The 21,921-nt window shown below is 41.1% G+C and overlaps 1 protein-coding gene across 21 annotated transcripts in view; it reads right to left on the reverse strand.

Annotated features, from left to right (window-relative positions):
* The window catches only part of KIF1A (kinesin family member 1A), a 139,361-nt gene that overhangs the window by 6,151 nt on the left and 111,289 nt on the right, over positions 1-21,921 (reverse strand). For 16 of the 21 annotated variants that reach the window (XM_060768079.2, XM_060768073.2, XM_060768088.2 and 13 more), the window contains 10 exons: positions 15,886-16,000; positions 14,989-15,122; positions 13,269-13,330; positions 12,651-12,796; positions 10,597-10,809; positions 9,882-9,959; positions 9,128-9,252; positions 8,642-8,788; positions 2,807-2,999; positions 884-1,002 (listed from right to left, as the gene is read on the reverse strand). In XM_060768079.2, coding sequence (XP_060624062.2) covers positions 884-1,002; positions 2,807-2,999; positions 8,642-8,788; positions 9,128-9,252; positions 9,882-9,959; positions 10,597-10,809; positions 12,651-12,796; positions 13,269-13,330; positions 14,989-15,122; positions 15,886-16,000 — 1,332 coding nt within the window. Of the gene's footprint in view, positions 1-883; positions 1,003-2,806; positions 3,000-8,641; positions 8,789-9,127; positions 9,253-9,881; positions 9,960-10,596; positions 10,810-12,650; positions 12,797-13,268; positions 13,331-14,988; positions 15,123-15,885; positions 16,001-21,840; positions 21,865-21,921 lie in introns of all 21 variants that reach the window. The other 5 variants (XM_060768089.2, XM_060768069.2, XM_060768086.2 and 2 more) reach the window with 1 other exon arrangement.

Consider the following 21,921-nt stretch of genomic DNA (forward strand, 5'->3'; position numbering starts at 1 on the left):
TCAGAGGTGTCATTGAAAATAATTAACCATCAGTGCCAGGCCCGTAACCAGGATTTTGTTTCGGGGGGGGGGGGGGGGGGCTGAGTTTGGTTCGGGGGGGCTCAGTTTGATTCGGGGGGGGGGGGGCTGAGTCTGAGTGAAAGAGGGTTTACCCTAGCAAACCTTTTGTATTGTTACCCCAATACCCCCATGCATATGGGATATATTGAGCACGGTGATCAGATCATGATATGAATGAACATAACAGTTTAAATAATGTACCTTCTCGTGGACCACCATCAGAATTTGGGGGGGGGGGATGAAGCCCCCCAAGCCCCCCCCCCCCGGCTACATGCCTGATCAGTGCCTCCCCTCTCTCTGACCCTCTCACCTCGACACCCTCCTCGCCCCTTTATCTCTCTATCTCCTCCTCTCCTTCCTTCCAGGGATTCATGTCGTTTAACAATTTTAACAACAACTTCCAGCCAAGTGGTAGAAATTACCTGAATAACACCACTGCTTAACTTGCTTTCAGAAACTTTCTGCACTAAGCTGAGTAGAAGGCCTTAAAGTCAGAAGATATCTGTGATTCAGAACCACTGAATGAATGAATTCTTATCTCATTCTAAGAGCCAATATGGTATCGTGGTTTGAGTACTGGACTAAAACTTTTTGGGAGACCAGAATCCAAATCTTTACTCAACTATGGAAGCCCATTGGCTGACTTTGAGCAAGTTACATTCACTCATCCTCAAAGGAAGAAGGACAACCCCCTCTGAACAAATTCTGCCAACAAAACTCCTGTAATAAATTCACCTTAGAGTCACCATAAGTAAGAACTGACTTGAAGGTACACAACAATCACCTTTCACTGTAGAGAAAGTGTTTTAAGTTGTTCAATTACCTTATTGAGCCAGCCAGGAGAGGGTTGAATGCATACAGCCAGTCGTGCATATCCTTGTCATTGCATGCCTGCAGCAGGATCCCACGATGCTCAGTGCACACTGCAAAGGTGTTAGGAGTCTAAGAGAAGGAAGGGATGGGAGAAGAGAGAGATCCATCTGAGAGCTAGTAACATAAAGAGTATGCAGCTGAATCTAGTATGCAAATATAATAGACTAGACCACTTCAGAATTTATACTGGGCACTGTGGAAATAACCCATTATAAATTCTGGCTCTCTTTATCTTCCAATATGTAAATATTAGTAAATACACATGTTGATATTAATCTTTTTTAAAAACCTTTAACAGAACAGGACTGTACTTAGTCCTTATCATAAGAAAGTAATTTGTTTCATAATATGTTTACAAGCTATCCATTCTAAAGCACAGAATATTTACTTGCAAGTCATGCTGATGAGAGTATTACCTTTACTCACTTTATGTTTTAGACATAGATCCTCTTTACATTTAAAATACTCTTGGTGCAAAACATGTTATGTTTATGCTTGCAGGTATTGCTTAGGATTGTGTGACAGCTTTATTAAGTGCCCCAAGAAGTGTATATGTATGTGTGCTTGAATGCATGCATCACCAAAATCAAGCCATCATTGTTGATCAAGCTGGGAAAGAGCATCTTGTGAAGGACATCTAAGATTATGTAGGATAAGTCAAATATTTCACTGGACTGAAATGTTTTGCTGCCATCCTCCCACTTCCACCTATGGGGAAAGGGGGTTAGTCACATGTCCAGCATCCCCAGAGTATTTTTTCCTAGAAATATATTGGAGACATCCTCCTTTACGGGGGCTTTGTGTGAGCAGAGCACTTCTTCCCTTTCTCCTTTTCTTTTCTCAATCAAATTCATCAACAGTAAAATAAATCCCTCAGTGAGTGCTGAATGTGTGACTAGCCCCTTATCTCTCACTCACTATGTATATGCAAATACCAGTATTCCAAAATATGAATATATATATATATATATATATATATATATATATATATATATATCTCACACACACACACACATTCATATATATATATATGTCCTTTGTCCCAAGCGATTTGGATAAGGAAGACTCAACCTGAACAAAGCTAGGGGAAACCAACAGGTAGGGTAGATGTATCTTGTTCAGAAACAAATCTGGTCAAAACATGTAGATTCTTTCATATTCTACTGTCATCTTCTTTTGTTTATTTTCCAGTCTCTGGTATGATCTCTTATTTCTGTTACATCTGGGAGCCCCTTCCCCCAGCACCAACTGCTGCTCTGGGACCAGAGTGAAGAGAGGGGCCAGGAAGACAGTTCCATCTTGTCTCCTGCACTGTACTAATAATATAATATAATATAATATAATATAATATAATATAATATAATATAATATAATATAATACAGGGTTAGTCAAAATGCATAGGCCAATAAGCCATTCAATTCAATGGCTTATTGGCCTATGCATTTTGACTAACCCTGTATATTGTATATACATATAATATTGATAATATTATAATGTAATACAATACAATACTAATAATAATATGATATTATAATTATATATTTTATATTACATGTAATATTACTAATAACATTACAGTATAATGTTATAGTACTATTTAGTGATATATAATACTAATATTGTGCTATGGTAATAATATAATATATTGTATTTACATATTACTTGTAAGTCACTCTGAGTCTCCTTTGGGGTGAGAAGGGCAGCATATAAATGTCGTAAATAAATAAATACAGCTTCATCTTCAACACTCTACTGATGAATTCAGGCTGTTCTCTCTCTCTCTCTCTCTCTCTCTCTCTCTCACACACACACACACACACACACACACACACACACACACACATTTTGCCCAATCTGTGAACTTGTTCTTACTTTCAGCATGGCTTGCTGGTCCTCACTGTATTCCACCTGAGCTGATGAAAGATTGAGAACTGCCCTCTCCACCGAGTCCTTGTCACTGTTGTAAATGTAGACATAGGGGCGTCTCACCACCACATAGCGCTTCACCCAGCCATTTGTATGGGGCTCCAGGAAGTGGAGGTAGCCTTTCCGAGAAACAATTGGACTGTGAAAGAAAGACATTCTTAGTAACAGTATAGAAACTGAACACAGTATACTGGGCTCAGCAGACTGAAATATTCGCCACCACATTGAAAAAGATAATAGGTTTGTTGTAAGACCACTGAAAACCAAAATCAGAATCCATTATGTTTTTGCTGTTGTTGAATTTCTGCACCATGCCGAATCTTAAGCATCTCATGTGATGGTTTCTGCAGTCCTAATAGGAGAGGAAGAGAGGCTGGGATTATTTATTTATTTATTTATTTATTTATTTATTTATTTATTTATTTATGTTATCCATGCTATTATTTAACTTCTTGCAATTGTTAACTTGGTTACTAATTGCACGTGTGGGACAAAGAAAATGGAATAGCTCCGGGGGACTTGATTACAACATAATAGGAGCAGGAGACGATTGGAGGGTAAAGCCTTGGCAAACTGGAATTGTACTTTATCAAACAGTCTATAATGATTCTTGGCTTACTATTATGGATGTTGAACGCGTCATGGAGGAGGGAGAGGCTTCCGTTAGTCGAGGAGCCCCCATAGAAGTCGTGGTGGGGAAGGGGAGATACGGGAAAGGGAGACCTTTAATTCGGCCTAGGGAACGTGGAACAACATTAGTAATCCCAAATCGGTCTCCTGATACGGTAAGTTGGTGTAACCAGGTTGGCGGTCCCTCCGGATTGAAGGTGGTGCTGTTGAACGCCAGATCTGTCAACGGTAAAACAACTCTTATCCAGGATTTAATCCTGGATGAACGGGCAGATCTGGCGTGCATCACAGAGACCTGGCTGGATGAAGCGGGAGGTGTAAATTTGACCCAGCTCTGTCCACCCGGGTTCTCTGTGCAGCACCAACCGAGATCCGGAGGGCGGGGAGGCGGGGTGGCAGTAGTCTATAGAGATTCCATTCATCTGACCAGGACCCCCATCCCGCAGTCAACAAATTTTGAATGCGTCCACCTGAGGGTGGGTGACCGGGACAGATTAGGGATTCTGTTAGTGTACCGTCCACCTCGCTGCACTACAGTCTCCCTACCTGAGCTAGCAGGGGTAGTCTCGGACCTGGCATTGGAGTCCCAACGGCTACTTGTGCTGGGGGACTTCAATGTCCATGCCGAGGCTGCCCTAACGGGAGCGGCTCAGGACTTCATGTCTACCATGGCAACCATGGGGCTGTCCCAACAAATATCTGGCCCCACCCACTGTGCTGGACATACATTGGACCTAGTTTTCTGTCAGGGATGGGAGGAAGGCGGCGGTGTTGAGGAGTTATCCATCTCTCCGTTGCCATGGACCGACCACCATCTGGTCAGCTTTAGACTTACTGCACCCCTTAACCTCCGCAGAGGTGGAGGACCTATTAAAATGGTCCGCCCCAGGAGGCTTATGGATCCGGAGGGATTCCTGATGGCTCTTGGGGAATTTCCCGCCACCTCGGTTGGCGATCCTGTTGATGCCCTGGTCGCTCTCTGGAATGGGGAGATGACCAGAGCAATAGACACGATCGCTCCAGAACGTCCCCTCTCAAGTAGCCGAACTAAACCAGCTCCTTGGTTTACTGAGGAGCTGGCAGCGTTGAAGCGAAAGAAGAGGGAACTAGAGGGCGTGTGGCGTTCGGATCCGAGCGAGCCAAATCGAACACGGTTTGTGGCCTTTCTAAGGTCATACGCCGCGGCAATAAGAGCCGCAAAGAAAACTTTCTTTGCGGCCACTATTGCGTCTGCAAAGAACCGTCCGGCTGAACTGTTCCGAGTTGTCAGAGGCCTGTTAAAACCCACCATTCAGGATGGGTGCCCTGATGACTCGGCGGCTCGCTGTGAAGCCTTTGCTCAGTTCTTTGCAGACAAAGTCGCTTTGATCCGCTCTGGACTGGACACCATATTAACGGCAGTCTCTGAGGATGTAACACGAGCATCTGCTTGTCCAATTTTGATGGATTCATTTCAATTGGTTCAAACCGAGGATGTGGACAAGGTGCTTGGAGGAATGAGAGCTACCACATGCATCCTAGACCCCTGCCCATCCTGGCTTCTAAAGGAGGCCAGAGGGGGATTGGCCGAGTGGGTCAAGGTGGTGGTTAATGCCTCCCTTCGGGAAGGCATATTTCCAGCCAGCTTAAAGCAAGCTGTGATAAAACCGCTGTTGAAGAAACCATCACTGGACCCCACTCAATTGGTTAACTATCGGCCTGTTTCCAATCTCCCCTTTTTGGGCAAAGTCATGGAACGTGTGGTGGCCTCACAACTCCAGGCATTCTTGGTAGACACGGATTATCTGGATCCGGCACAGTCTGGCTTTAGGCCGGGGCATGGTACTGAGACAGCCTTGGTCGCCTTAGTGGATGATCTCCGTCGGGAGCTCGACAGGGGGAGTGTGTCCTTGTTGGTGCTACTCGACCTCTCAGCGGCCTTCGATACCGTCGACCACGGTATCCTTCTGGGACGCCTCGCGGGAATGGGACTCGGAGGTACTGCTTTGCAGTGGCTCCGGTCATTCCTCGAGGGCCGGTCTCAGATGGTGTTACTGGGGGACTCCTGTTCTACCCCACAGCCTTTGTCTTGTGGGGTTCCTCAGGGTTCAATACTGTCCCCCATGTTGTTTAACATCTACATGAAGCCGCTGGGCGAGATCATCCGGAGTTTCGGGGTGCGGTGTCATCTGTACGCAGATGATGTCCAACTCTGTCACTCCTTTCCACCTGCTACTAAGGAGGCTGTCGAAGTCCTGAACCGGTGCTTGGCCGCTGTGACGGTCTGGATGGGGGCGAACAAATTGAAACTGAATCCAGACAAGACAGAGGTACTCCTGGTTAGTCGCAGGGCCGAACAGGGTATAGGGTTACAGCCTGTGTTAGACGGGGTCGCACTCCCCCTGAAGACACAGGTTCGCAGTTTGGGTGTGATCCTGGATTCATCGCTGAGCCTGGATCCCCAGGTTTCGGCGGTGACCAGGGGAGCATTCGCACAGTTAAGACTCGTGCGCCAACTGCGACCGTACCTTGGGAAGTCTGACTTGGCCACGGTAGTCCACGCTCTGGTTACATCCCGCCTCGACTACTGCAACGCTCTCTACGTGGGGTTGCCTTTGAAGACGGCCCGGAAGCTCCAACTAGTCCAACGGGCGGCAGCCATGGTACTAACAGGAGCAGGGCGCAGGGAGCATACAACTCCTCTGCTGTACCAGCTCCACTGGCTGCCGATTAGCTACCGGACCCAATTCAAAGTGCTGGCTTTGGCCTTTAAAGCCCTAAACGGTTCTGGCCCAACATATCTATCCGAACGTATCTCGACCTATCAGCCCACCAGGACCCTAAGATCTTCAGGAGAGGCCCTTCTCTCAATCCCGCCTGCTTCACAGGTGCGGTTGGCGGGAACGAGAGATAGGGCCTTTTCTGTGGTGGCCCCTCGGCTTTGGAATGCCCTCCCTATAGAGATAAGAACAGCCTCTTCACTGATGGTATTTCGTAAAAAACTGAAAACTTGGATGTTCGAGCAAGCTTTCGATTAACTCGATGCAAGGAATTCTCGACCTAGGACCGGCAATTACTGACAACGAATCAGGATCATGGCTAAACTAAGAGATGAATTGGTCTGTATTGGTGGCCCAATACTGTGAAATGTTTATGTTGTGTTTTATATTTTAATTGAATATTGTTGTTTTATTGTTGTTGTAAACCGCGATGAGTCGCCGCTTGGCTGAGATATCGGCGGTATACAAGCGTATTAAATAAATAAAAATAAATAAATAAATAAATACTGTAATTTACCATGCTTTTAACCATCTCTTTGGGAATATAGTGTATCGGAAGAGCCAGCTATGAAAACTCACCGGGTGATGTTGGGCTAGTTATTCACTCTTAGCTCTCAAAAACCCATGATAAGTTTGCTTGAGGATAATCAAAAACGAGAAATGACTTGAAAGCACACAACAACAACAAAGCATTGTGAGCAACTGTCTCCAAAGTTAGAAGGGCTCCTGTGATTGGCTTCACCCATGTAGATAGTGTTTTCAGAATCCAGTAATTAAGTTAATAATGCTTCTTTTCCATGCAAAACAAAACAATGATTCTTAAGTTTTTTTGATATGGAGGTGCAGAATATGGAGGTGCCCATTGACTGCAATTGTTTGTTTTCTTTCTTGGAAATTGCGTGTGTGTGTGGGGGGGGGGGGGGGTGCAAAAGAGACAGAGAAAGAAGATGAATGTCCATCTGCCAGAAGTGTCTTGAGTGTGTATGCCTACATGACAGGGGTTTGAACTGGATCACCCTTGTGCTCTCTTCCAATTATATGATTCTGTGATTCTAAGTCTCTATATCTGTTCCCTGCATTCCTTTGCAACCTTATATTAACTAAGTCACTGTCAGAGCAAAGTTCCATGTGGAACAGAAAAGGGGAGTGGGAAAAGAATGGCAGAAGGGAGAAAAAAATCCCAGCCTCTCTTCCTCTCCTATTAGGACTGCAGAAACCATCACATGAGATGCTTAAGATTCGGCATGGTGCAGAAATTCAACAACAGCAAAAACATAATGGATTCTGATTTTGGTTTTCAGTGGTCTTACAACAAACCTATTATCTTTTTCAATGTGGTGGCGAATATTTCAGTCTGCTGAGCCCAATTACAAAGTAATTTGCTTGGGAGTCGGAGAAATTAGCCCTGAATAAGAGTAGGGGATTTCTCCCTGATGTGTTTTCTCCTTCACTGTCTACAATATGTGTAAATGCAGCTTTCCAGGGCTTTATGGTTATTTCTTCAGTCTTTGTCAAAGAGTTGCTTTTTCCCCCAAAGATAAGATGAATGCATTATACCCTCAAACCACTGGATTGAAGACAAAACAACACATAATTTGCTTAGCCAAGTACAGAACTCTCTCTACCTGCCCACTAGGCTGGGGCCTAGATGAGTTTGAATGTAAAATTTGGTGGTTCATTTTGTAAATTCCCCAAAAATAGGACTGGGGGGGGGGGGAGTGGCTGGCCTGGAAAGCCAGCCAAAACAGATCAAGAGAGCAGGATTTTTCGGCTACTGGAGAGTATGGAGTTAACTCTGCAATATATCTGAGGCAGGAGCCTGCTCTCCTTCTTTGGCAGCAGCATCAATTTCTTCTGGAAAAGTTCCCTAGGCTCCTTCTCCAGAGAGGGCCCTGCTGGGAACTTACTTTCCCAGCAGCACTTGCATGGGCTGGACTTTGAAAAATCTCTGAGTTCCTCTCGGAGCATGATGGGAGTTGAAGTTTTTTTCTTTCTCTCTGTTTCTCAGCCAATAAAAGGCCTGGTTGCACCTATGCTCTGATTGGCTGAGAATGGACATAACCGGTGACCACAATTTCAGAACCCTCTCTTGCGGTTTGTCTTATTTTTTAAAAATTATGGTAAAAACTTAAAATAATTCTAAAAAATGGTAGTTTGGTAAATTGTTCTGAAACTCGGCAGGCCTGCAGTTGTAAATGAGGTCTAAAACAGAGGTAGGTTTCATGTAGATAAGCCTTAAAATGACTAAGCCTGGAACCTCCAAAGTTTCCCATTGTAGGCAATGGGCTGAATCTTTGCTGAATTATTCGAGTAACTTCCCAGTAAACAGAATGAGGGGTTATCTGAGAACGGAACCTAAAATGGCATGCCTGTTACTGCCCACAACTAATACCTGACTCGAATCTCTTGAATGTCAGGAACCAAAAGGCGCTGGATCTCCTTTTCATCCTCAGGCCCACATGTGGGGGATTTCTTCTGTTCTCCTTCAATAGCGTGCTCGGATTCTGGGCTTTCCACCCTTGAAGAGAGCTGGAGAGGTCTGGACAAGAAAAGCAGGTTTGAGACTTCAAAAATCAACACTCATGAAAGAAGAGATTTAACAACAAAGATTAAAATGATCTGAAATTGAATGCTGCCTATCTGAGTCATTCTTTTATTCAGCTCATTGAGAAGTCAGAAAATTACTTTTAAAAAGTTTAACACGCAACAATTAATAGAGGTTTTGATCAGCAATGAATTTTACCCTTCCTTGATCATGGGCAGTTTAGTCATGCCTTGCAACCTTTTCTTAATAATGGTGATAAAAGTGCTGAAATGGCACATATAATGGTGGTTGTGAGACAAGGTTTAAAATTCTTAGTTATGCCACCTGTCTTACCTGGCGTCTGTGGCAGTGTACCGTCCTTCAACCAGTGATGGGCAAGTGGAAGAGGGGGTCAAAGTGCTGCCACCAAGAGCTGGCATAGAAGGATCTCTCATCAGAGTCACAGACATTTCAGATAACTGTAAAAATAGAAGCCATCATTGGGATTACTTCCTTTACAACAACAGAAGACAGACTTCTATATTCAGAAACCTTTGAATTAGCCTCCAAAAGAATATGGAACCCAGAGCACATTCGTCTTTCTCTTCCATCACAAAACAGTTCCTATTCCAGCCCCCCTTATCTTGTTTTCCCCCAAATGAGACAGATTTTATGCATGGCACACATAATAATGTTTGAGAAGCTGTTCCAGCTGCTACCAAAGAAGCAGCATCTCCAAAGTCCACCCTGGATGAGGATTCAACTCTTTACAATGATATCTTTCTGAAAGTAATGTGCCACTTGTTTCTCCTCCCTTTAGCCACTGGGTACAACATTCTTGCCAACAGAACAGTCTGTTTCCCAATTCTTTGGCTATGACAAGGCGAAAACTAGAAGCATTGAGATTTATTTATTTATTTATTTGCCGTATTTATATACTGCCCTTCACAGCCCAAAAGCAACTCAAGGCGGTTTACAGTCGGCACAATTTGATGCCCCCAATAACATAAAATACAGTTAAAAACATTTAGCATGTAATATAAAAACCATACAAAACCAATAAAAACATAAATCCTTAGTGTTTCCTTATTAAAATTGTTTTGCTTACCTTGCTTTCACTTGCACTAACACAGACATGGCTATGACTGTACTCTCTGTTGAATGTGTGTGTAAGGAGACGTAAACACTGCAGAAAAGAGGGAAATGAAAATAAAGTTCAACATCATAAAACAGTGGCTTGACAATGATTAGGGCAGAATTAACTGGGATGCTAAATTGACTTCTACAGGATGAAGTTCCAGCCACAAACTGTATCCCTGCTTCTCTGAATTTGAAATATTTTGGGTTTGAAATCTACTGATAGAAATGCCCCAATTAGTTTTAATATTTCTGTTAGTGATGTATGTGGATAATGTCATTATACATTGTGGCCACAAGGTGGCACTATACATAGTTTTATACTGGTGAAATCAGAACCCTGCTGCTGTTCTGTTCTTGGCACAGAGAGAGACAATAACATATTTGTTTAGCCAGTTGGCGGCTGTGTTCTTTAAGCTTTCCATGACAGATAACACTCTGTATGTCAAAAGACAAAGAGAACATTATACCAGGACCACAATCCTCTCTCTATAGAAATCTCATCCAGCCTTTGCTATCAGTTAGGACTGGCCAAAACAAAATGGTAACAATTGGACTCTCAGATCCAGTTCAAGCACTGTGGGAATACATACATAGCTATGTCCATTTTATCACTTGCATAAGACATAAAAAAGTCAAACACAGGCTTCCTGAAAACTAACATAGGGTTACCCAGCATCTTATACCTTAACCGCAAGTTCTTTCTGCCTCTCGCTGGGCATATCTAGGGGTAAAGTCCTTCCTTCTGGAGTGCCATCTGCTGAGATAGGAGACGAAACACAAGATGTGCTTCGGGAATCAGAGTCATCACTGGAGCTTGATGACAGGGAATCAAGACCTAAGCGCTGAGTTGTCTCTAGCTTCTCACGCAAGAGCAGGTAATGTCTTGTTTTCTCAACCTATGGAAAGAAACAAATCGTGATGGGTTTGAAACATACAAAGAATCATACAAAGAGATCAGTCAACACCATATAAATCTCTAGCATGTATATCATTACAAAGGAAATGGACCATAGACATTAGCTGTAGTTTATCTCTGTAGCATATGAAGTGGCCCTAAGGCACAACTTACTCAGGAGTAGGGAACTTAGAAAATAATTCCTGTATAAAATTGTGTAAGGTTCTATCAGCTTTAGTAGATATTTTCTCCTACATAAGAGCTTGGAGCCTTTTTTGGACTGTAATTTGGGCCTCATCACACTACAGAAAAAAAATCAACTTAAAATCTGGTTTCTGCCTCTTGCAGAATTCATCGGTTTGTAGTTTAGGAAGGAGATTTTTTTCTCTAGTGTGATGAGAGCTACTAAGCCTCTAATATGGTTTTAAAGAAGAGATCTCCCAGCTCCGTTCTATATAAATATTATGACTCAAATCATTTTTATAATGCTTCTCATATCATTCTGAATAGGGAGAGGAGGGAGGAAACATGGCTTCTTCCTATGCAAAATTACTGATGGGAGTCAGTAAATTGCTCCCCAAACTTTTCCATAGTGTGAACTTAATATCTATAACCCAAAGATGAAAAGGTATGTTTGGAGAATGTCCTCACTGTGGATTGGGGGTTATTTTCCACTTAAAGTGATGCATGTTTTCTCAGACGTAAATGTTATGCCTATGTAGCTGTGGAGTAAGTCCCATTAAATTCAGTGGGCCTTTCAAGAAAGTATGCACAGTCCCAGAGAGAACTGTGCTTAACACTCACTAAAATAAATAGGATTAGCTAGACATGATTCATTTGTATTAATTTCAGTATCATGTAAGGATTAACGTGATTGATTACAGATTCTGGTTTTAGAGCATGTAATACTTCTTTTAGGATGCCTATAACAATTATCATATATTCTGGCATATAACATGACTGGGCGTATAAGACAACCCCCAACTTTTCCAGTTAAAAAATAGAATTTGGGATATGCTCACCGTATAAGACTACCCCTCTTCCAACACACACCAAATAAAAAATCCGGGCTCCCCGGAAGTCTGCAGCTTGCTCTGCCCTTCACTTACACCTTCCCGGTGAGGCGCCCCTTCACCTCACCATTGGGACTGCATTAAGTCCACAAATCCTGATTAATGGATTTTCTTCTACCGTACTTGTACAGTGTCACCCTTAATGCTTTCATACAGTCGCTGCATACAGCAGGGAGGCGGCCACTGCCTTTTTTGAGCTCCCCCCACAATATGCAGCAACCACAGATTCTCCAATCCAGATTGGAAGTTTCAGCACCCGCTCTATAAGATGACTCCCGGCATATAAGACTACTCCCGCATATAAGACGACTCCCACGGACAAGGCTACTCCAGCGTATAAGACGACCCCCGCATATAAGACTACTTCCACGTATAAGATGACCCCTGACTTTTGAGAAGATTTTCTTGGGTTAAAAAGTAGTCTTATACGCCAGAATATACGGTAGGTATTATTCAGACATTCAAGTTTCCAAAATAAAAGGCATCTATGTGTCACAGATAGTTTCTCTTTTCCATTTTAAGATGTGGATGCAGATGTTTTGGCATGGCCAGTTCACTGTCATATAAAATCCAGATTATCTACTTTGAACTGGATTATATGGCAGTGTAGACACATATAATCCAGTTCAAATCAGATAATGTGGATACGGGATTATATGGCAGTGTAGAAGGGGCCTTAGTTAATGGTCTCTTACATTCCTCCACACCTGATCCCATCCACATGAGCATGGATACACTAAGGTGTAAAAGGATGGTCAGTGAGTCTTACTTCTTGCAGAAGGCTCAGTTTCTCTAGTTCCCATTGATGATCCAGGATGAGGCTGTCACTACGGGGCCGCCAGCCTGCTAAGTTTTCCTCGCCTCGCACGTACGCCACAGATGTGTCAAGCACACGCCTTCGTCTCCTTTGCATGCCTGTGTTTGGAAATATTTCAGATGCTTTTTTACTTATTTATTCATCACACTTTGGTACCACTTGTTATCATGAAATCTGTGATTCCATTATTTAGCACTGCTCATACCTAATTTGCAGAGCATGTTTAATTTAATTTATTTTAGTTACACTCCAATTATGGTTGTCATGGAACCTGGAGTTCCGATCACAGGGAATCATGTTGTTAATTGCAGACTGCCATTCTCTGCCATTGCAAACAGATGTGACACTGCAGATATTTATGGTTAAGAAATTAAGTGGCAACAGTACAGATATTGTTGATACTGACCACTAAAACGAAATAACATATATTACAGCAACAGTAAGTCTGGATGTTCCTCCAATATTTCTGTCTAGTAAATCTTCTACTGAGCTTTCATCATTGTAAAGGCTAATTAGGACACCTAATAATTTTTTGTAAAGCAAAACCAATGCTAATGAAGAGCTTCCTACCTGGACTGCCAGCATCGGCCACCCGGCAAAGGCTGAGCTCATAGACTCCAGTCACACGGTTGCTATAAAAGTGAGAGTGAAAAGTCAGACCAAGGTGGTAGAAGAAATGTCTCTCATAAGAACAGAGGAAACAGTCATGCTGGATTGGCCCAAAGTCCAGCATTTCAATGAACCAAACAACCACTTTGGTCATTGTTCACTGAAATGGGAAGCCTACAAAAAGAAGGGTGTGAGTGCAACAGCACTTTCCCACTCATGTTCCCCAGCAAAAGATCCTCAGAAACATAAGCATCAGGTGCTGGAAGTAATATATAACCACTGTATAGCCTTACTTACATCTTGCTTCTGTCATTCTAATGTGCTTCATGTGAGGTTCTACTTTTGGGTTTTTGGGTCTTCAAAAAATCCAAAAAGCTTGCAACCAGACAGTTAACAGGGCTGGTTATAAGGAGCACACAACTACTTTGCTATAGCAGCTCCACTTACTTTATGTTTGTTTCCACCACAATCCAAAATGCTGGTTTTAACATCATAGATCAGGCATGGGCAAACTTCGGCCCTCCAGGTGTTTTGGACTTCAACTCCCACAATTCCTAACAGCCTCAGGCCTCTTCTTTTTCCCCTTCCTTTTCCCATGTGGCTGAGGGGGAAAAGGAAATGGCCTGAAGCTGTTAGGAATTTTGGGAGTTGAAGTCCAAAACACCCGGAGGGCCGAAGTTTGCCCATGCATGTCATAGAGGCTTAGCTTCATGTTATCTGAATAATCATCTGAGATTTTCAGGAATGCTGGGTTCTGCCACCTTCATGTGATGCAAGAGAGGAGCTTTCTCCTTAGTTCAAAAATTTATTTCTAGAGAGGTTGTACTGACTCCTTTCTTGTTGTCACAATGATGGCTAGCAAAGGCTTTAAAAAATTCTGAAAATCTTTCTGGAACTATTTTTAAAGAAAGGATTTCTAAACGTGCTTTTGATCTTTGCTAAATGTATTTTTTAAAGTTATCCATATTTTAATTGCATTTTAATCATATGCATGCTGTTATTTATATTGTATTTATTTTTATTCTGTAAGCCATCTTGTGTCTTGGTTTTAAGAGAAAAGGTAGCATGTAAATAACTATATGAATAATAATCGTACAGCAGGCCCTCCACTTTAGTTGGGATTAGGGACACAAAGTGGAATAACTAACTATATATATATATATATATATATATATATATATATATATATATACACACACACACACACACACACACACATATACATACACACACACTATTGTTTTTCTGATATAGCACCTTTCCAGGAATCCCTAGGTTCTCCAGCATGATTCTATTGTCAGCTTCCAAAAGAGGCTGATCATAGAGTCACACTAGATGACCTAAACATTCCTACAGAAAACATATCAATTGAGTCCACAAAAAATCAAATCTTTAAAAATTAAACCCATAAATTGTAGTAAAAACAGCAATGACTGGGAGCTAATGATAATCAGGTGAAATATTTGGGGGGGGGGGGATTAAGTATTTCATTCCTCTTGATGCAGAAAATACTCAAATATAAACCAAGGTTTCCTATGAAAATCAAACAACTCTTAGCCAAAAGTGTGAGTTTATTGCAGGGTTGATAATCATCACTAAGATGTGCATACAAACGCTTCCTTGTCGACCTTGTGGTTAACTCTATCCTTCTTTTGCCAGAGGAAAAGCAGAAAATATTTACCTCTCTGAAGCTCGGAGACTTCCACTTCCAAAAAGATTCCGGATGGATCGAGAAGCAGGGAGTTTGGCATCTCTGGAGTAGAAGACCATGCAGAAATCTTTGGTGACCACAGCTGGTTGGGTGCAGTTCTCCATCTGAAACAGGAAGAGGCTTACTAGTTACCAAAAGTGCCTTCCACTCAGGATCCTTCTGACTGTTAATATTGTTCTCAGAAAATATTGTGTGTGGGCCTTCCCAAGTAAAGTTATGTTCTGCAGGAGATTATCAAATGGTGTTATTGGTATACGCTCAATAACTCATTAACATTTATAGTTTTATTATCTAGGGAGAGTTTCCTAATGTGGGACACAACATAAAGAGTATATGAGAGTGAAGGACAAGGGTACTAAACCTCTAGACATTTTCTTCTCCTGTAAACTTACAATAGACAGCTATTGGCATAACCTAAGTATATATTTTATTTCCCTCCTTACTAAGAGAACAGAAGTGGTCTTTTAGCTATTTCATATAATCAGTTAATCAATCCATCAGTTATCATCACCTTCATCTTTGCTCTTTGGATGTCTCCACAGCTCAAAAAACTTTGCACTTACTCTCCAATCATCCATTCAAAACTCGACTACTGACTGCTTTACCTATTACTGGTCCAGTAATTCTTTATTGGAATCCTGCTTGGAAAAGACTGGGGTAAGCATTTGCTTTACTGCTGTCCCAGTCATCTCCAGTTACCTCTCAACACCCAGCATTCATTCTAATTAATTATATTACAGTCAGGAACCACAGGATTGCTCAAGAAGGGTAAGGCGGTCTGGAATTAGGATAGGAGCGTGTTGACAAAACCTAACTCCACGTGGCATATTTCTAGGAGGTGATATGAAGCCATTAGTGGGCTCTTGCCTCAATGTATGCAGAGAGGGTCATGTAGATTTTCTCTCTGTACGGTGTGACGCGATTCAGTAGCAGAGAGTTGTGCATGGAACTATCCCAGGCGGCTTCAAATTGGTAAAAGGTCCTGTAAAGAGATAGCAAAACGTTTGGTTAAAAAACACACAGCAGTCAACAACCAACAAAACAACATGAAAAGCATTATATTAACAGCAGCAATATGCAAACATGCAAACACACAGACAACTTTTTGTGCTGAATGGATGCAGCCATCCTGGAGTGCTCAGGCTCAAAAACATTTCCTTGGTTTGGAAAGCAAAAGAGAAGGCACAAGTGGGAATTCCCAAGGAAGTTTTTGTGCTATGAATCCTGATTTTTTAAATACATAGACAGAGATGATTTTGGATATGCTTAAGCTGTGATAAATAACAAGGTGCCAGAAAGGGGGAACAGTGATAGAAGGACAGTTGAATAGACAGTTGGCATTCTCTCATCTAAACACTACAATAAACAAAGACAAACATGTAGTTATTTGTAAATACTACAGCTTGTAGAAGGGTATGAAAGATAGGAAATCCTTTCTTCCTGAGTTATCCTAAACAGTAACAACGATGCCATAGACCTATTCCTCCATATTTGTCTTGGGATATAATTTAACAATGGGCATTGAAAGTGACGCAAGAGCAGAGAAAGGGAGAGAGTAATAAAGTGATTTTAAAAAGAAAAACAAAAGACCCTCTTTTGATCCAGAAACAATTGCTTATTTTTAAATTTTGACTACAGCACTCCAGGGCCATATCTCTTCAGTCAAACATAGCATAACACTATCAATCTTCCTTCCACTGAAAGGAGGAACTTTTTTTTATTTTGGCAAGCAAGTTCAGAAAAAAGGAAATAAAAAGAGTGAGGATGCTCAGTCCTGCAGTCAGTTCCATCTCTCCAGAAGCATTTCTCATTTCACAAATTGAACATTACCTTTTTTGAGAAGTTTGATGTGTCCATAAGTATGTCTGGTAATACCCTTTGTTGCTTATTTTTCACATACAGCCACAGTTGGCCGTGCTCTAAAGAAGTCCAGACACCAGCCTAAAACCTATGAAATTTAACTATTTCTCCAACCCCTAGTTTGTTCCTCCACTTTGGAGGAATGTCTTGGCCTAGTCCACCGATTCTATGCGCTAGGCATACCTGGAATGATAAGAAAATGTTCTTATTCCCTAAGCCTATCTTGCCCATAATGTAGCCTGATTTGGCCACTGATATTCAAGGCCTCTTGTCTTACAAAATCAGATGCATATATGCGTGTACTGGACATCCAGCCTTGTTTTGAATGAGATAAATAAAAATTGCAAAATTACCCAGTATCTACTGACAATTATTATTTACACAACCTCTGTTTATTTATACTCTATTTATACCCTGCCTTTCTCTACCCCGAAGGGGAATCAAAGCGGCTTACGTAATCGTTACATAAACATAAATAGTTAGGCATTTACCTGAACATCTGGAAAGCTAAATCGGCAATGAGGATGTGAGCCCTATTCCCTTCACTAAAGTCCTAGTGTAAACCTTCAGTGCTAGAAATCTGAGTGCAAAGGTTTGCAGAGAACTTTGCAACCACATTTGGCTGAATCCTGTCTAACCCATGGGGGCTCTATAATCTATATTCATTCAAAGATGGTTACAAAGCCCTCTGCAGGCTTTTGTATTCAGTTACATATACCATAAGCCTCTCATGAATTTCTGTAGCAAAGTGTGCTCCCAACACTGTGTCCTGGGAAGTGTAATATGAATATTATCATCAGGAATATCAACTCCAATTAAATTTGTTCCCAACCTTATTCAGAAATGAGGGTTTTTGTTACAAAACAGCAATTACTCTTTTATACTGTTGAAACCAGGTGACAACTCTGATTATACACCGCAATATCACCACAATGTAGTGTCCTTTGTTGTTATTTACTACAACTCCCATCATCCCTGGTCACTACTGTTGGTGCTTAACATATCATTTTGGCACTTAACATTAAAAAGGTGTAGAGCAGTTTTTAAACTGAGCCCTGGGAGAGAGATGACAGGAGTCGAGAGGCATCTGGCATGGGTTGCTCACAATATTTCTCATTGTGCAAGGGAGGATAAGGTACAAATAGACTATGCTAGAAGTCTCTGAGGCGAAATGGGAGGGTTGGTCTTCTCCATTTTAAGAATGTCGCTATTGTGAACATGGAAAAAATGGGGGGAAAACTAATGGGGAATTAATTATAATCTTTGGATGGACAACAAAATCAAAATTAGTTTATTTGCAGATGATACGCTCTTGACAGTTAGAAATCCAGATAGGGCACTAGACCGGATAAACCTACATTTAAAACAGTTTGGCAAAATAACAGGCCTAATAATTAATTGGAAGAAAACGGAGGTAATGGCAATAAACCTGGAGAGAAAAGACAAAGAGAAAATAATTGATCAATTTAAGGTTAAGATTAGAAACAAAATTAAGTATTTGGGAGTCACAATACCAGTCAATTATTCAGAGTTAAAAATATTAAATTTTGACAGATTATTTAGGGAAATTCAAGAAAGACTACTAGAATACAAAAAACTTAATCTCTCATGGTTTGGTAGAATCGCAATCTTTAAAATGAAAATATTATCCAAATTTAACTTCCTATGTAATATGTTACCTATTAAACTGCCAGAGGTTGATCTTAAAAAATGGCAGAAAATAGTAAATGAATTTTGTAATGGATCTAGAAGATCTAGGCTACCGAAAGGCCTATGGTATATTTCTCAGAAATTAGGGGGATTAGGAATACCAGACCTAAAAACCTACCATCAGACACATATAACAAAAGGAGTGTTTAGGCTGCTTTCGGAACCTAAATTAATTTGGCGGGAAGTGGAAGGAAAATGCTGGCACAGAGATTATGAGGAAATGTTTTTTAGGTCAAAAATAGGCAAGGAAATTAAGGGGAGTAAAAATAACCTGGCTAAAGATGTCATGGAGACATGGGTTAAATTAAAAAATAAGATATTCCCAGGAGTTTCCCCCCTAACTCCAATAGTTTTACTGGAAAATTTTCCAGAAGACCTGAGAATTAAACTTAAATATAAAAAATTAGTGGAGGGGGAAACTGCTCTCTCCTGGAAGGAGTGGACACAAAACTCGAAGGGCAAGTTTAGTAAGTTAGAAGAACAAGGTGCCCTGAATTGGTTTGAGAGACAACAGCTGTATAATTGGAGAAAGGATTGGTTAAGCAAAAATCCCAGATGTAGAGCACTGAATAAATATGAGGAATGGTTAAGTAAGCTCAAAAACCAAGAAATAATGGGGAAAGGATTAATTGGGAAAATATATAATGGACTAATTGGTGAAGAAATAGGGCTGAAGCTGTTAGAAAACGTATGGGAGGGAGACCTAGGGCCTCTGATAGATTTTGATTGGAAAAGGGTCCTGAAGTGGAGAGTGGCTAAGAACCTATCAATAAGATTAAAAGAAAATGTATACAAAGTTATATGGAGATGGTATACTACGCCAGTCAAACAACATCAGATGGATAGCAAGCAAAGTAACCTCTGCTGGAGATGTGGCAAACACAAAGGGACATATTTTCATCTATGGTGGGAATGCCCCCAAGTGAAGAATTTTTGGAAGAATATATTTACCGAAATAAACAACATTATGGGATCAAATATTACTCCGGATGCTAGGTTAGCATTATTAATGGACACCACGAAGTTGAATGTAGAAATAACTAAGAAAGAATTGGTGACTATTTTGCTCACAGTGGGAAGAATTATAATAGCAAAGAACTGGAAAATAATAACCAATCTAACACTGGATGCATGGTACAGGGAAGTTTGGAATGTAGCTTTAAACGATAAACTAACAATGGAAATGAGGGTATTCAGGGGGGAAATTAACAGGTCAGATTTTGAGACATACTGGTCGGTCTTTATTAAATATGTCTTAGAGAGCGAAAATGGAAAACAACAGAATTTGGTTGGTCAGGAATTTTGGAGATGACATTTGATTAATGGCTGATTTATAAATACATGGTGAAGGAAATTACACTTGTTCAGGCCTTGGTGGTGGGGTTATGTGTTTGTAAAATGTTCACTGTTTTGGGTTTTGTCTATTTCGTAAGTTGTTATTGTATTTAAATAAAATCTTAAAAAAAAATTATAATCTTTGGATTCAACTTTATAGGAATGATTTGGAAGTAATTGCTGTCACTCTACTTCATATATGGTATTGTGTCAATCAAGCTAGAGAGGGAACATTCAGGGAGAGCAAAGTCCACAAGGCAACCAGAGGAGAAAATACTACAGTAATAGTCAACTACAACTTCCCCCGGAACAATTTGTGTTCTGGCCATGACAAGGAGGGAAACACTCTAGATACTCTAAGCAACTGGGCCTTAGAAAGCATGTCACAGAATCACCCAGAGAGGGAAGCTTAATCCTAACTGATATTAGTGTAAAATGAAAGTGTAGTTGAACTGACTAAGAAATAGTGATTATCATGCTATTGAATGTAACGTTATTTAAATAGAACACTGCCAAAGAGTCATGACACAATCATATTTAAGATGAGGTTATTAAAAGCCACAAAAATAGAGGCTCAGCTAGAGAGTAAATCTGGATGATGGGAAGTCTGGGCAGATACAAAGAGTTTCTTCGCATTATGTGCAGTTAGACTATGGAACTTACTACTTAAGATGTAGTGCTGGTTGGCTTGGTGGCTTTAAAGGAAGGCTGGACAATTTAATGGAGGCTATCAACAACCATTACTAGATATAAAGGCTAGATATTGCCTCAATTGTCAAAGACAGTATGCCTCTACATCAGTGGATCTTAACCTGTGGGCTGTGGACCACCAGTGCACCATGAGGATGAAAATCTGGCCCATTCCTTTCGTGCCACCTGCCACTGCTTCCCTGTTACTGTCCATAGCACATGTTCTGTATCAGAAACTAGAGCTGATATGGTCTATCCAATGCAATTTTCTGAATTAACACCCAAACTGAATCTAAAGTTGACCAAAAACCGATTTGTAACCCTTTGGTACTAATGTTGGAGAGTGGTTCCTGGTCAAAGTGGTCCCTGGTCAAAAAAAAGGTTGGGAACCACTGCTCTAAATGCTGAGGAGAACTCTTTGTCATGGCCAGAACAATATTGTGCTTATACACTGCTTCTGTGCATCTCTTTGCCATCTAATTGTATGCACAGATAGAAAGTAAGTCTTAACAGAAGCTTGGACTGATCTAGAATGGATAATGAAAATTGTCATTCAACACATCTGAAGGAGACCAGATTGGGGAACAGCTAGTAGATGAACTGACACCTTCTGTTTCCAGCCAGGAATTTCTATTCCTTTATAGAGCCTCTTTGGCTCAGTTTTGACATTTTAGACTCACTAAATTAAAGAGCATTTCAGAATTTCAGAAACTACATTCAGAAACTAATCAAAATATTAGAACGATCTGTCATTTCTGTCTGAGCATCCTCACATTTCAAAAGCATTTCCACATGGACATTCCACTGTCACAGCTCACCAAACTCATATCAACCATAGTTAGAAGCCTCTTTTTAACATAAAGATGCCAAGCCTCCTTTTGGAAGATTAAACGTTACAACACGTCCAGCTCTCAGAAAAAAAAGATGATGGCTTTTGTTAAGAGGATCTCACTATTGGTTGGTGCAGTTACCATCCCATTCTAAACACCACATTTTCACATCAAGAGATTTGGAGCATCTTGCAAAAAAACAAAAACAAACCGAAAGAGTTGAGACTAAGCCCACTGAGACACAAGCTAGTACAAGATAGGTTAACTCCAACAGGAAGAAAGCAAGGACAGGAAAGTTGTAAAGTAAGCACGGAGGAAACAAGTGAGAGGAGACAGAGAGAAAAGCAGAAGGGAACAGACCAAGCAAGTGTGTGAGAGAAAAGTGAGAGAGAAATACCTAGTGTCATTTCCAAGTGAAATGCTATAAGTGGAAGGCAACCCAAGACAAACACATGTACACATACACACATACACAAAG

Source organism: Anolis sagrei, chromosome 3 (genome assembly GCF_037176765.1).
Source record: "Anolis sagrei isolate rAnoSag1 chromosome 3, rAnoSag1.mat, whole genome shotgun sequence".
Lineage (NCBI taxonomy): Eukaryota > Metazoa > Chordata > Lepidosauria > Squamata > Dactyloidae > Anolis > Anolis sagrei.